The 16691-nt window shown below is 48.8% G+C and overlaps 1 protein-coding gene across 4 annotated transcripts in view; it reads right to left on the bottom strand.

The window, feature by feature from the left end:
- Positions 1–2756: 2756 nt before the first annotated feature.
- Positions 2757–16691, bottom strand: part of CRB1 (crumbs cell polarity complex component 1) — a 70595-nt gene continuing 56660 nt past the window's right edge. For 3 of the 4 annotated variants that reach the window (XM_075617046.1, XM_075617043.1, XM_075617045.1), the window contains 3 exons: positions 12515–12643; positions 6680–6806; positions 2757–3728 (listed from right to left, as the gene is read on the bottom strand). In XM_075617046.1, coding sequence (XP_075473161.1) covers positions 3513–3728; positions 6680–6806; positions 12515–12643 — 472 coding nt within the window. In that variant the 3' untranslated portion in view covers positions 2757–3512. Of the gene's footprint in view, positions 3729–6679; positions 6807–12514; positions 12644–16691 lie in introns of those variants that run through there. The other variant, XM_075617048.1, reaches the window with a different exon arrangement.

Below are 16691 nucleotides of genomic sequence, written 5' to 3'. Positions count from 1 at the left end.
CCCCGAACCCATAGCGCCCCCCCCCCCGAACTCATAGCGCACCTACCACGAAAAAATATCTTTAAGCCAAACTTTTACTTAACTGTTTTCTTATTGTGATACAGAAAAAAACATTACAATGTAACCTGTTTATTTTTATATTTTCAACAAAAGACAGATGACTGCGTGCCTGGGTGGGTGAGTGGGTGGGTGGGGGAATGACGGTGGGTGGGTGGATGAATGACAGTGGGTTGATGACAGTTTGGATGGATGAATGACAGTGGGTGGGTGGGTGGATGGATGAATGACAGTGGGTTGATGACAGTTTGGATGGATGAATGACAGTGGGTGGGTGGATGGATGAATGACAGTGGGTTGATGACAGTTTGGATGGATGAATGACAGTGGGTGGGTGGGTGGATGGATGAATGACAGTGGGTTGATGACAGTTTGGATGGATGAATGACAGTGGGTGGGTGGATGAATGACAGTGGGTGGGTGGATGAATGACAGTTTGATGAATGACAGTGCGTGGGTGGGTGGATGAATGACAGTGGGTGGGTGAATAAATGACTGGTTGGGTGGGTGGGTGGGTGGGTGGATGAATGACGGTGGGTGAATGACAGTGGGTGGGTGGGTGAATGACAGTGGGTGGGTGGGTGAATGACAGTGGGTGGGTGGATGGGTGAATGACAGTGGGTGGGTGGGTGGGTGAATGACAGTGGGTGGGTGAATGACAGTGGGTGGGAGGGTGGGTGAATGACAGTGGGTGGGTGAATGACGGTTGAATGACGGTGGGTGGGTGAATGACGATGGGTGGGTGGGTGAATGACGGTTGAATGACGGTGGGTGGGTGGATGGGTGAATGACGGTGGGTGGGTGAATGACAGTGGGTGGGTGAATGACAGTGGGTGGGTGGGTGAATGACAATGGGTGGGTGATTGACAGTGGGTGGGTGGGTTGAATGACAGTGGGTGGGTGAATGACAGTATGAATAACAGTGGGTGGGTGAATGACAGTGGGTGGGTGAATGACGGTTGAATGACGGTGGGTGGGTGAATGACGATGGGTGGGTGAATGATTGAATGACGGTTGGGTGAATGACGGTGGGTGCGTGAATGACAGTGGGTGGGTGAATGACAGTGACCGAGAGAGTGACTGGGTGGGAGAGAGTGAGTTGGAGAAAGGGACTGGGTGGGTGACAGTGACTGGGTGGGAGAGAGTGACTTTGTGGGAGAGAGTGGGTGGGAGACAGTGACTGGGTGGGTGACAGTGACTGGGTGGGAGAGAGTGGGTGGGAGACAGTGACTGGGTGGGTGACAGTGACTGGGTGGGAGAGAGTGGGTGGGAGACAGTGACTGGGTGGGTGACAGTGACTGGGTGGGTGACAGTGACTTTGTGGGAGAGAGTGGGTGGGAGACAGTGACTGGGTGGGTGACAGTGACTGGGTGGGTGACAGTGACTGGGTGGGAGAGAGTGGGTGGGAGACAGTGACTGGGTGGGTGACAGTGACTGGGTGGGAGACAGTGACTGGGTGGGTGACAGTGACTGGGTGGGTGACAGTGGGTGGGGTTACTTAACTTGACCGGGTGGGTGCAGCTTGCCGCCGGACGCTTCCCCCTCCTGCCCCCGATATCCCCGCGGCAGCTGCCCGGGGCGGGAGGTGGGCTTGGGGAGGGGGCGCGGGAGGTGGGCTCGGAGGGGGCACGGGAGGTGGGCTCAGGGGGGGGGCACGGTAGGTGGGCTCGGTGGGGTGGGGGGGGCTCAGTAGAGGGGGGGTCATGATGGGGGGGCGCGCGGGAAGCTGGCCGCGGGGGGAAGCAGGCCGCAGGAGGAGCTACTACTTCCCCCTCCGTCCCACGTTTGTAGCGGGGGTGGGGGGGGGGGAGAGGGCGGCAGAGGAGCTTGGACTTCCTCGTCCGACCCACGTTGGGAGCGGGGGGGAGAGAGGGAGCGGGCCCTGCTTGTCCTGCGCATGCGTGCCGGGATCGCAGGGAATCGTCGCCATTTTTTTAAACTTTTTATTTAATTAACTGGCGCCCTGCCGCGCAGGGGGCCCGTGTGGCCGGGTCCCCCTGAGCCACGGGCCCGGACGCCAGTGCCCTTTGTCCCCCGCTGTTGGCGGCCCTGGCTACATGTAAGCTATGTGTGTATTTAGAGATCTGTATATTCAACAAACACATCTCTAAAAATGTGTTTTTTATGTAGTTAAATATATATGTAGAGACAAAGGAAATTAAAGATGTATAAATAGTGTGTGTGTGTGTGTGTGTGTGTGTGTGTGTGTGTGTGTGTGTGTGTGTGTGTGTGTGTGTGTGTGTGTGTGTGTGTGTGTGTGTGTGTGTTTATATTTGTTAAACACGTGCTATTATGTACTTGTATTCATTTTTCTTTTGTTTGGCTTTCTCACCAGGATTTGTGTGTCATCTCATCCCCAATATCCTGATAATCTAATCCAGGGGTGAGCAAACTTTCTGCGCTGAGCCCCCCTGCCTGCTCAGCCCCAGTGCATGTGCCCCCCCCCCCTTACCTAGGAACCGGCGTCACGTCACATGGCCGCGCAGTGCAATTTGATGCCGCGTTGCCATGGCGACGCGTCGCCGAAGCCGAGGTAGGTCAGTTACAGAGGCCTCGCACGGTCCCCAGCATTTGATTTAAATGCTTTGGGAAAGAGCACCGGGTCTCTGTAACCGCCACGCTCCTCCATAACAATCTCGCCCCCCCCCCAAGTTTGTGCACCCCTGGTCTAATCCATAATAAGCAAATAATATCCCAAATTATAGTGTTTTACAAAAGAGATTTATTCCAACGAGCCTCCTTTATCCCTGAACCTCCTTCCCCTGCCCCCATGTAACCCGGAGTTACAAAGAGAAGGCTGCCCGACAAACACAGATTACACCGGACAACAGACTCATTATGAGCGAAACACTAACAAGTACATAGAAGGCCCAGGAGGGAATGAAGCTGAGCGAACGCCAAGGATCTCCGAGCCAAAACATTCCCCCGACATTGGACGTTGGGGAGATCGTCACTTGTGGTTGCTTCCTCCTAAAGACATAAGGGGTTCAGATATTAAGGACGACCACTTCAAAGAAGTAACAAAGCAGAGATAAGGGCAGTAAAACCCACCCTACAACATGAACAAACAGTCCCAGGAAAAGGTCTTCACTTGGACACTCCTATGAGGTTTGGATAGCTTTGTACACTAGAACTGCATCCATGAAGAACCCTAACGTGTTGGTCTCCGACCCTATAATGAATGGGCGTCCCTAACATAAACTTCCAAAAGACGAATGTCAAAATACTGACTTCTCGGCAGCCTGATTTGCTCCCACCAAACATGGCCTGCCGATAGGGTCATATTGGTGCTCCATGGAGTGAAAATACAAGACCAGGTTCGTTGTGTTGGGGAAATAAAATGTAAAAAAATGCTTAAAAAAAATAAAATTTGTTTTGTAAAAATAAAAAAAGAGCAGCGTGGATCGAGCGTTTAAAAGCAGAAGGTTTCAGAACGGCCAAAGTTGGCGTTATGTTCAGATAAGCCTCTCCATGGGGGGAGGCTGGGCAATGTCCCACATCTCCACGCGGGACCCTTCTTTCTCCTGTCGACTGGGGCTGTACGTGCCCTGGTTGGACCTCACACCAGCCGCCGCGATGAAGATGCAAAGGCCGGCGCAGATGGCGAAGAAAAGCGCCAGTACCACAGAGGCCACGGCGGTGAAAACCCCGGAAGGCAGGAAATCGGAAAGCTGCAGGGAGGGAGGGAAGGGGGGGGGAGAGCGGAAAACACAGAGAGGTTAACAGAGAAGCCCAAATAGGAGAGTCTACACCCCTAGTGAAAACAAACTGAAATCTGGATGTTTTCACGTCCGGTAATAACTGTGTTTTTAATATATCAAGAAAGGGCTTAATACCAATAATATAATATAGCTAAATTCTCCCAAGTGATGGATGTCATCATTCCCTCTGTGTGCCGCCATGTTTAGTGTTCTGCATCTCTACCACCCGGCTGTCACCTCTTGTGAGGTAATTTTCTGTATCTGCTGTGACAGGGACTGTTTGGTGACAGCAGAAAAGGGGGGTTTAATATAAAGTTCTCATTTCAGAGTGAACTTCTCTAGCAGCGACGTGTCCCCAGTGTCAGAAGTATCTCTGCTGCTGGATCATTTAGTGAAATTGTATCTTCCTGTCACCTGTGTGAGTGAGCTGAAAGTTCTGTGACGTCACACTCATGTCTGACACACGCACGTTCCTGTAACAAAGGACATCACCAAAGTGGTAACTGCTATCTTTTCTAAAATAAGTTACTTAAATGTTTAGGGTTCAGCCTGCATTTAAGACAAAGATTGTAAGGATACGTTGATGATGTTTGTAAAAGATCTAGGCATATTTCTCCTGAAAACAAAATGTGCTGCGCTATACAATGTTACTGAACATAACATAGGAACTCAAAAGTCCCACGCAGAAGGCAAACATATCATGTTATACCTAAAATCAATATAATTGTATCCCTTTTAAATATTTAATTGAATATTAGTTACAGGTCCTGTGAAAATCATGGTAATGAGACTCTTATTTTCTGCCACTGTCCCTTCTCTCCATCACGGTCCCTTCTCTCCGTCACTGTCCCTTCTCTCCGTCACTGTCCCTTCTCTCCGTCACTGTCCCTTCTCTCCGTCACGGTCCCTTCTCTCCGTCACGGTCCCTTCTCTCCGTCACGGTCCCTTCTCTCTGTCACGGTCCCTTCTCTCTGTCACGGTCCCTTCTCTCTGTCACGGTCCCTTCTCTCTGTCCCTTCTCTCTGTCACGGTCCCTTCTCTCTGTCACGGTCCCTTCTCTCTGTCACGGTCCCTTCTCTCTATCAACTGTCCCTTCTCTCCGTCACTGTCCAATGTGTCCCTTTCCTGCCACACATCAGAGAGTCCAGAGGCTTCAATCTGAGACTTGACATGACAAACATACTACGATGACAAAGAAGAGCGACACTTTGCAGGCAGAAAAACAGAAACAAAAAGACAGTGATGGAATGTAACTTTAATGTAAAAAGATCTCACAGAAAACACAGACATCACGATGACACAGGGGTGAAAAACACATCATGAGTGACACATTTAACACCTACTGCGCTGGGGGGGCCTGCCGAGTTAAGGGGTCTCCCAGAACAACATGGGTTCACGTGTATTAGGCATATTTCCTAGTGGTGTTACTTTAATATTATTTAGAATTTGGATATCTGTAGACAGGGTTATTTTTGTGGGGTGCTGAAACATTGTATTAAAGGTGGGGGGAGGGGGCAACTCCAGTCCTCAGGGGCCACCAACAGTTCAGCTTTCAGGATATCCCTGCTTCAGCACAGATGGCTCAATCGGTCCCAGCTTAATCACAAGAGGCTCAGCCTTTGACTGAGCCTATGATTGAGCCACCTGTGCTGATGCAGGGATATCCTGAAAACCTGTCCTGTTGGTTGCCCCTGAGGGCTGGAGCTGGCCGCCCCTGTATTAAATAGTAGATGGGGTTACACCTTTAAAGCACCCACAAATCATTATAGGGATCCAAATGGTGATATATTAGGAATAACATAGATGTCTAATACGCTTCCAAAGTATAAAAAGAATATTAAGATGGAGGTACGGAAATATGACAACGGTGACTGACAATTCATGAATACAGCGTTACTCTGCGCCGGGTAACGGGGCCGCCGGTGCCGCCGGGTAACGGGAGCGCCGGGTAACGGGAGCTCCGGGTAACGGGGCCGCCGGGTAACGGGGCCGCCGGGTAACGGGGCCGCCGGGTAACGGGACCGCCGGGTAACGGGGCCGCCGGGTAACGGGGCCGCCGGGTAACGGGGCCGCCGGTAATTGTGGGTTCGGTCTTATGGCCTCAATAAAACAAACACTAAATACAATGACAAATAAATAATACAGGCGCGGGCTGGTCCCCTGGGTGCCCTCAATGTCCACACTGGTGCCACTCCCAGAATGACGGGAGCATGTGTAATGTGTGAGCGTGTGTAATGTGTGAGCGTGTGTAATGTGTGAGCGTGTGTAATGTGTGAGCGTGTGTAATGTGTGAGCGTGTGTAATGTGTGAGCGTGTGTAATGTGTGAGCGTGTGTAATGTGTGAGCGTGTGTAATGTGTGAGCGTGTGTAATGTGTGAGTGTGTGTAATGTGTGAGTGTGTGTAATGTGTGAGTGTGTGAATATGTGACTGTAGGCACTGTATAAGTATGTATAAGTGTGTATGAATCTGAGTGTAGGCACTGTATAAGTATTTATCTGAGTGTATGTACACTATATGTGAGTGTATGTACACTATATGTGAGTGTATATACATTGTACAGTATATGTGAATGTATGTACACTATATGTGAGTGTAGGCACTGTATAAGTATGTATCCAAGTATGTATCTGAGTGTATGTACAGTATATGTGAGTGTATGTACAGTATATGTGAGTGTATGTACACTATATGTGAGTGTAGGCACTGTAGGAGAACGTATAACCCTATAGTGTGCCCTCACAGTCTGGGTGCCCCTGAGTGCCCGTCACACCCCCCTCTAACTCTGTCACTGCTCCTCGTAGTCCTCCTGTTCCCCCCACTCCACGGCCGGCTCATCATCCATGCGCAGAACCAGGTACGAGAGCAGCTGGAACAGGTTCTGCCAGAGCAGCATGGACACGTAGAACGAGAGGTCACTCACATCCACCTCACAGCGCTCCCCAGCAAAGTTCATGTCACAGAGGCAGTGGTAGCGGTTGGGCAGGTTCTGGCAGAGACCTCCGTTCAGGCAGGGGTCCGAGTCACACTCATCAATGTCAATCTCGCACCTAAAATAGCAGGACACAAGTAACATGTACAAGACATTCATCCTATTGCTACCAAAAACTCCTCCTATTAGCCCATATAACCTCTCCCTATAACTCCTCCTATTACCCCATATAACAGCTCCCTATAACTCCTCCTATTACCCCATATAATCTCTCCCTATAACTCCTCCTATTACCCCATATAACCTCTCCCTATAACTCCTCCTATTACCCCATATAACAGCTCCCTATAACTCCTCCTATTACCCCATATAACCTCTCCCTATAACTCCTCCTATTACCCCATATAACCGCTCCCTATAACTCCTCCTATTACCCCATATAACCGCTCCCTATAACTCCTCCTATTACCCCATATAACCGCTCCCTATAACTCCTCCTATTACCCCATATAACCGCTCCCTATAACTCCTCCTATTACCCCATATAATCTCTCCCTATAACTCCTCCTATTACCCCATATAACCGCTCCCTATAACTCCTCCGATTACCCCATATACCCCCTCCCTATAACTCCTCCAGGATGGGCTGCAGGGGAGCCAGGATGGCCTTAGACCCAGGGGTTGGTGGCTGTGTGTTGGAGATGGAAGTAGGAGAGGCCGCGGGATGCAGCAGTGGTGTAGGCCTTGGTGAGACTGATTGCAAGGTACAGGAGAGTTTGGAGAGAAAGGAAGGGGCAGAACAGAGTCTGCTTAAAAAAAGAAGAGAAACGAGCTTTATTGAAGAAGTATAACAGGAAGGTAGAAGAATTGGAAATAGAAAATATTAAGTTAAAGAGATGTCGTGGTCGTGAGGTAGACACGCGCAAGAAGCAAATAAATCATCTGCATGTTGAATTAACCCGGTTGGAGGTTGAGATTGCTAAAATAACAGGGGTTCCAGTCAGACAGAAACGTTCCCTTTTAAAAACTATTGAAATGCTAACCCACAGTGCTGAACAGGGTGCAGAGCAAAGTGCCAAGCAGGGTGCAGAGCGGGGCGCAGAGCAGGGTGCAGAGCAAAGTGCAGAACAAGGTGCAGATTCATATTGTGGAAACGGTAGCCAAAACCCCATTAAATGCTCACAAGAAAAGATAAGTTTGGTGACGCCTACAAGAAGTGGGAGAGAAACTAGATCCCAGAACAAGTCTGCAAAGTCTAAAGATAAAACAGAGAACTTATCCCAGGAAAATTCTGATTCAGATCCTGACAGTTTAATTCCACCAACTGCTAAGAAAACCCCAAAGGGTAAAGTTGCAAAAAAAAAGAAAGCAAAGGACCGGAAGCTAAAGGTTTCCACAGGAGAAGGTAACAGCCCTGTAATAGGGTCCAAAGACTTCAGGGAAGGGGACTCACCTCAGGGTGTATCAGACTGTGAGCAAGGATCTGTTCCAGAGCTTCCAGCATCCCAGGGGTTAATAGCAGAAGATCTGAGTAAAAGACCATTGCATGCAAAGAAAGCAGCAGACACCTGTGATGTTGGGTTATCTCAGACTCCCACGCTGGGAGAAGTTAAAGAAATTACAAAGAAATCTGGAGAGCAGCAAAGCAAGAACCTAGAAACTCTGAGAGGAGATCAGCTGGAAATGGAGTTTGTGCCTGAGAGCAGTGAGCCAGAGAACCCATGCTCACCTGGACTTACAGAACCACCCCCTGCTTATTAGCAGGTCCTGGGATTCAGAACTCTGAGAGGGGAGAACAGCAGGTGGTAATTAGCAGCAATGGAGACTGCATTAACCCTGTAATGCCTGGGAGTGAAGTTAAGGTTGTAGAGACTGAAAGTGCTGCTTCTATCCAAACAGTTCCTGATAGAGTGGCCCAATCAGAAGATGGGGTAAAGCAAAGTAATAGCATCAAGGTAACCCCAGTTCACACAGCACCCCCTTCAGCCTGGAGTGGGAGATCCTTTGTGAGCGCTGTGACCAGAAATGCACAACCTTTAAAAAGGAGGAACGTGGTAAAATTGAGATATAAGGGTGCAGAGGAAATGAAGCCTGATAGGATTTTTGTAGGAAAACATCTATTGAAAGAATCTTTGGACTTCAGTGCAGATGACATTTATGCCCTTATCCATGTTCCAGGTTCATGCGAATACGATGTCAGCTTTAAGAGACCTCAGGCTCTGGACTACTTTTGGACAAAATATGAGAGTCTTAAAAATTCAGAATTATGGAAGTCCTTTGCAGCTATTCCTGTGTCCAAACCGGAAACAAAGTCGGTGACAATTCTCTTCAGACATGAATCAGTCCCAATATCAGATATTCTGATATGGCTTGGCAGACAATGCGAAGTACTGGCTCCACCTACAAGAATTATGGACTCAGAAGAAATTTGGGTTGGAGGTTGGAAGGTGCAAGTCAGAGTTTGGCGGCATGGCAATGTTACAAAGCATTTGCCCAACTCCTTCTTCATAGGAAGAGAAAAAGGAAATTGTTTTTACTATGGGCAGCCAACCTTGTGCCATAGATGTGGTTCAGCCAGACATTTAAGCATGTCTTGTGATGTTCTAAAATGCAACTTGTGCCACTCCTTGGGCCACGAGAGGGCAAGTTGTACAAACATCAGATGTAATTTATGCGATAAATTTGGACATTCATACACGAATTGCGCAGAAGCCTGGCATAATATTTCAAAAGTATGGGAGCAGGAAGTGGACTTCGAAGACAATGAAGCACTTTATGACCGGGCCCTGAAAGTTGCAGACAGAATATGTCTGGATCCGCCTGCAGATGGGGTTGGTCTGGTTCAGCCTAGGGATGGTGCTTGTTTAGATCCTCCTGGAGACGGAGCTTGTCCTGGACCACCTGTGGATGCAGTTTGCCCAGAAACACTTACAGAAAAAACAATTATTGTGAGTGTAAACAAGGCCCAGGAAATGTCAGAAGACCCCTTAGAAGGAACCTCCCCAAATCTACTCCCAGCAGGGGAACAATCTGGGGAATCAGATGATCCTACTTTGATGGAAACCCAAGTGAGGGAAAATAATAATAAAGAAAAAGAAAGTGAGCAGATTTGGGCACAGGGAAAAAAAGAAAAGGAAGAAGAGCATGGTGAAAAAACTTGGAGGGACTCTTCGACGTCCTGCAGGTCCCGCTGGTAAAGTTCCTCAGGTAGCTATGAAAAACCGTTTTTCTGCTCTCAGAAAGGATTGGGGGTCAAGAGCTGAGGACTCCGACGATGTAGAGGAACTTTCCTTATCCGAAGAGGAACATACTATGGATGTTTCCAGAGAGACAGACTTGGACATGATCCCACCTTCAGTGACCGTCAAGAGGTTTGGGTCATTGGGGGATAATGTGGGGAAAAAGAAAAAGTAATACCGTGTGGTTTTTTTGGAGGTTTTTTTTTGGGGGGGGGGGGCTTAATGTTTGTTCATTAATCCTTTAAAGGTAGCAGCTATTAATGTTATAGTTAAGGCTTTTATTTAGTTTCAATTAAAATGTGTATAAAAGGAATGTGAAGTTGCTGTTGAGGAGAAAGGTTGGCACAAATGCTGAGTTAATATTGATATAATATAAGTTTGTACATAATGAGCAGTTTTTTTTTTTTGTTTGAAATGTTTTTCTATGGAATGTAATGTTGGAAAAAAAATTCAATAAAAAGAGTTCCTCCTATTACCCCATATAACTCCTCCTATTACCCCATATAACCGCTCCCTATAACTCCTCCTATTACCCCATATAACTCCTCCTATTACCCCATATAACCGCTCCCTATAACTCCTCCTATTACCCCATATAACCGCTCCCTATAACTCCTCCTATTACCCCATATAACCCCTCCCTATAACTCCTCCTATTACCCAATATAACCCCTCCCTGTAACTCCTCCTATTACCCCATATAACCCCTCCCTGTAACTCCTCCTATTACCCCATATAACCGCTCCCTATAACTCCTCCTATTACCCCATATAACCTCTCCCTATAACTCCTATTACCCCATATAACCGCTCCATATAACTCCTCCTATTACCCCATATAACCGCTCCCCATAACTCCTCCTATTACCCCATATAACCGCTCATTATAACTCCTCCTATTACCCCATATAACCGCTCCCCATAACTCCTCCTATTACCCCATAATACTGCTCCCTATAACTCCTCCTATTACCCCATATAACCGCTCCCTATATTTTCGCTCAGTTACTCTCGTACGTTACTGAATATTTTGCGGGGCGCGCACAATCAGGTTGTAGATTGGCTGCAGCCCTGCACTTTAGGTGTTGCCCGGGGAAGGTAATTATTTTGACCTTTGGGGGTATATATAGATGTGCTACTGTTTGTCACTTTTGAGGTGTTTGGTCTGAGGAAGGGACTTTGTGTCCTGAAACGTTACCACATAACGCTCTGATGCATCAATACATTTGGTAATCTTTTGATACCACTATATTTTGTGTGCTCCTTCTTTTTTCTCCTACCGCTCCCAATAACTCCTCCTATTACCGCATATAACCGCTCCCAATAACTCCTCCTATTACCCCATATAACCGCTCCCAATAACTCCTCCTAATACCCCATATAACCGCTCCCAATAACTCCTCCTATTACCCCATATAACCGCTCCCAATAACTCCTCCTATTACCCCATATAACCTCTCCCTATAACTCCTATTACCCCATATAACCTCTCCCTATATTTTCGCTCAGTTACTCTCGTACTTTACTGAATATTTTGCGAATACCTAATTGTGCAAAATGTTCACATTTACACTTTAAATTTAAATATTGCACAGATTTTCAAACACCAAATAAAATCACTACCTAAATAACACTTTTCATTCACACAAATTGCACTTGAGTTCTCTTTACAGGTGCACACACCAAATGGCATCCTTAAACAAATCTAACTGATAAAAGCAAATATTCACCAGGTTTTGTCATTAGTAAAAAAGTTTTTATCATGTCACTGCCATTAGTACACTTTGCCCCTAGGAGAGACTGACCCATTAACCATGTCACTGCCATTAGTACACTTTGCCCCTAGGAGGGACTGACCCATTAACCATGTCACTGCCATTAGTACACTTTGCCCCTAGGAGGGACTGACCCATTAACCATGTCACTGCCATTAGTACACTTTGCCCCTAGGAGGGACTGACCCCTTAACCATGTCACTGCCATTAGTACACTTTGCCCCTAGGAGGGACTGACCCCTTAACCATGTCACTGCCATTAGTACACTTTGCCCTAAGGAGGGACTGACCCCTTAACCCTGTCACTGCCATTAGTACACTTTGCCCTAAGGAGGGACTGACCCCTTAACCCTGTCACTGCCATTAGTACACTTTGCTCCTAGGAGGGACTGACCCCTTAACCATGTCACTGCCATTAGTACACTTTGCCCCTAGGAGAGACTGACCCCTTAAACATGTCACTGCCATTAGTACACTTTGCCCCTAGGAGGGACTGACCCCTTAACCATGTCACTGCCATTAGTACACTTTGCCCTAAGGAGGGACTGACCCCTTAACCATGTCACTGCCATTAGTACACTTTGCCCTAAGGAGGGACTGACCCCTTAACCATGTCACTGCCATTAGTACACTTTGCCCCTAGGAGGGACTGACCCATTAACCATGTCACTGCCATTAGTACACTTTGCCCCTAGGAGGGACTGACCCCTTAACCATGTCACTGCCATTAGTACACTTTGCCCCTAGGAGGGACTGACCCCTTAGTGAATACAGTGAGATGTGTGTTTGGGAGTCAGGCACAGTGTAACTCACCTCTCTCCCACGAATCCCGTCAGGCAGACGCACCTCAGCTCCCCTCCCACCTCTGTGCAGTTACCGTAGTTGTAACACGTGATGTTTCTCTTCTCGTTCCCACAGAAGGTGGACGGCATCCTATTAAATCTGTAAGGACAGGGAATTAACAGTCATTTTAGCCCTAAGAAATAGTCCCCGTCGCTGGTCCCTGTGGCAGGATAGAGGTTAGGGGTGCAGCCTAAAATACGTGTGTAACATACATGTGTCTATCTCTGTATATGTCCCCACACCCACACACACACGTGAAAAAGAAAGTACACCCTCTTTGAATTCTATGGTTTTACATATCAACACATAATAACAATCGTCTGTTCCTTAGCAGGTCTTAAAATTAGGTAAATACAACCTCAGATTAACAACAACACATGACATATTACACAGTGTCATGATTTATTTAATAAAAATAAATCCAAAATGGAGAAGATATGTGTGAAAAACTAAGTACACCCTTACTGCTTCCATAGGAATTAAGATGCTAAGTAGCAGACAGGTGCTGCTAATCAAATGCCCCTGATTAATTGATCATCAGCAAGTGTGGGCACCTCTAAAAAAGCCGAAGTTTTAACAGTTTTCTGGTCTGGAGCATTCAGGTGTGTGTTAACACAATGCCATGGAGGAAAGACATCAGCAATGATCTTAGAGAAGCAATTGTTGCAGCCCATCAATCTGGGAAGGGTTATAAGGCCATTTCCAAACAATTTAAAGTCCATCATTCTACAGTGAGAAAGATTATTCAAAAGTGGAAAACATTCAAGACAATTGCCAAGCTTCCCAGGAGTGGACGTCCCAGCAAACTCATCCCAAGGCCAGACGGTGCAATGCTCAGAGAAATTGCAAAAACCCCAAGAGTTACATCTCAGACTCTACAGGCCTCAGTTAGCATGTTAAATGTTAAAGTTCATGACAGTACAATTAGAAAAAGACTGAACAAGTATGGTTTGTTTGGATGGGTTGCCAGGAGAAAGCCTCTTCTCTCTAAAAAGAACATGGCAGCACGGCTTAGGTTTGCAAAGTTGCATCTTAACAAACCACAAGACTTCTGGAACAATGTCCTTTGGACAGACGAGACCAAAGTGGAGATGTTTGGCCACAATGCACAGTGCCACGTTTGGCAAAAACCAAACACAACATATCAGCACAAACACCTCATACCAACTGTCAAGCACGGTGGTGGAGGGGTGATGATTTGGGCTTGTTTTGCAGCCACAGGACCTGGGAACCTTGCAGTCATTGAGTCGACCTTGAACTCCTCTGTATATCAAAGTATTCAAGAGTCAAATGTGAGGCCATCTGTCCGACAGCTAAAGCTTGGCCGAAATTGGGTCATGCAACAGGACAATGATCCCAAGCACACCAGCAAATCTACAACAGAATGGCTGAAAAAGAAAAGAATCAAGGTGTTGCAATGGCCCAGTCAAAGTCCAGACCTCAACCCGATTGAAATGCTGTGGCTGGACCTTGAGAGCTGTGCATAAACAAATGCCCGCAAACCTCAATGAGCTGAAGCAACGTTGTAAAGAAGAGTGGGACAAAATTCCTCCACAACAATGTGAGAGACTGATAAAGTCCTACAGAAAACGATTACTTCAAGTTATTGCTGCTAAAGGTGGTTCTACAAGCTATTGAATCATAAGGTGTACTTAGTTTTTCACACATGGCTTCTCCATTTTGGCTTTATTTTTGTTAAATAAATCATGACACGGTGTAATATGTCATGTGTACACACACACACACACACACACACACACACTGTAATATGTCATGTGTTGTTGTTCATCTGAGGTTGTATTTACCTAATTTTAAGACCTGCTAACAGATGATTGTTATTATGTCCTGATATGTAAAACCATAGAATTCAAAGAGGGTGTACTTTCTTTTTCACATCACTGTGTGTGTGTATATATGTTATATGTATATATATATATATATATATATATATATATATACATATACATATACACATACACATACACACATACACACTCTCCACACTAGTAGAGACCCTGTGTGTACAGACATTAGACAGATTGTTTATGGCTTATACCCGTATATGGCTAGTATATACCAGTTAGTACTGTATCTGTTCCTGCATATAAAGCTGTTCATAGTGTAACTACATTGTGCATATACGGTAGGAGTGGATATAAATGAATGCACATATTGGCCCATATTACCTAAGCGGTGCTTCGGACCCTGCCTGGCACCCGAAGACCTATACATTTGAATGTGCAATGAGGCGACTTCCAGAAGATCATAGGAAAAGTTTTTCAACAGAAACAGAACAAGCGTCGGAGCGCAAACCAGTCCCAGTTATATACGGAGCAGACATATAACGTGTAACGCAGTCTGGTCAAAGCCGTGAGCCCCAACACGCAGTGCAACACAGGACATGCTCACAGGCAGGGGGAGGGGATCACACAGGATACACATCCTCCAGACAGGGGGCTCAACCCCCCAACAGGTCAGGATTTCAGGATATCCCAGCTTCAGCACAGGTGGCTCAATCAGACCCTGCTTCAGCACAGGTGGCTGAATCAGACCCTGCTTCAGCACAGGTGGCTCAATCAGTCCCAGCTTCAGCACAGGTGGCTCAATTAGACCCAGATTCAGCACAGGTGGCTCAATCAGACCCAGCTTCAGCACAGGTGGCTCAGAGGCCCAGTCTTCGCCCCTGCGCTGCTCCTGCGTTCCTCCGCCCCTGCGCTTCTCCACTCCTGCGCCCCTGCGCTTCTCCACTCCTCCGTCCCTGCATTCCTCCGTCCCTGCATTCCTGCGCTTCTCCGCCCCTGCGTTTCTCCACTCCTGCGCTTCTCCGCCCCTGCATTCCTGCGCTTCTCCGCCCCTGCGTTCCTGCGCTTCTCCGCCCCTGCATTCCTGCGCTTCTCCGCCCCTGCATTCCTGCGCTTCTCCGCTCCTGCATTCCTGCGCTTCTCCGCCCCTGCATTCCTGCGCTTCTCCGCTCCTGCATTCCTGCGCTTCTCCGCTCCTACGATCCTCCGCCCCTTGCGGTACTGCGCTGCTCCGCCCCTGCGCTTCTCCACTCCTGCGCCACTGCATTCCTACGCTTCTCCGCTCCTGCGCTTCTCCACTCCTGCGCCACTGCATTCCTACGCTTCTCCGCTCCTGCGCTTCTCCACTCCTATGCCCCTGCACTTCTCCATGCCTGCGCCCCTGCGTTCCTCCGCCCCTGCATTCCTGCGCTTCTCCGATCCTGCGTTCCTGCGCTTCTCCACTCCTGCTCCCCTGCGTTTCTCCGATCCTGCGCCCCTGCGTTCCTGCGCTTCTCCGCCCCTGCGTTCCTGCGCTTCTCCGCCCCTGCGTTCCTGCGCTTCTCCGCCCCTGCGTTCCTGCGCTTCTCCGCCCCTGCGTTCCTGCGCTTCTCCGCCCCTGCGTTCCTGCACTTCTCCGCCCCTGCGTTCCTGCGCTTCTCCACTCCTGCTCCCCTGCGTTTCTCCGATCCTGCGCCCCTGCATTCCTGCGCTTCTCCGCCCCTGCATTCCTGCGCTTCTCCTCTGCGTTTCTCCGATCCTGCGCCCCTGCATTCCTGCGCTTCTCCGCCCCTGCGTTCCTGCGCTTCTCCGCCCCTGCGTTCCTGCGCTTCTCCGCCCCTGCGTTCCTGCGCTTCTCCGCCCCTGCGTTCCTGCGCTTCTCCGCCCCTGCGCTTCTCCGCCCCTGCGTTCCTGCGCTTCTCCGCCCCTGCATTCCTGCGCTTCTCCGCCCCTGCGTTCCTGCGCTTCTCCGCCCCTGCGTTCCTGCGCTTCTCCGCCCCTGCGTTCCTGCGCTTCTCCGCCCCTGCGTTTCTCCGATCCTGCGCCCCTGCATTCCTGCGCTTCTCCGCCCCTGCATTCCTGCGCTTCTCCGCCCCTGCATTCCTGCGCTTCTCCGCCCCTGCATTCCTGCGCTTCTCCGCCCCTGCATTCCTGCGCTTCTCCGCCCCTGCATTCCTGCGCTTCTCCGCCCCTGCATTCCTGCGCTTCTCCGCCCCTGCATTCCTGCGCTTCTCCGCCCCTGCATTCCTGCGCTTCTCCGCCCCTGCATTCCTGCGCTTCTCCGCCCCTCCATTCCTGCGCTTCTCCGCCCCTGCATTCCTGCACTTCTCCGCCCCTGCATTCCTGCGCTTCTCCGCCCCTGCATT

Source organism: Ascaphus truei, chromosome 10, assembly GCF_040206685.1.
Source record: "Ascaphus truei isolate aAscTru1 chromosome 10, aAscTru1.hap1, whole genome shotgun sequence".
NCBI lineage: Eukaryota > Metazoa > Chordata > Amphibia > Anura > Ascaphidae > Ascaphus > Ascaphus truei.
The sequence above is the reverse complement of the archived record's forward strand: the minus strand, read 5'-3'. Positions and strand labels throughout refer to the sequence as shown.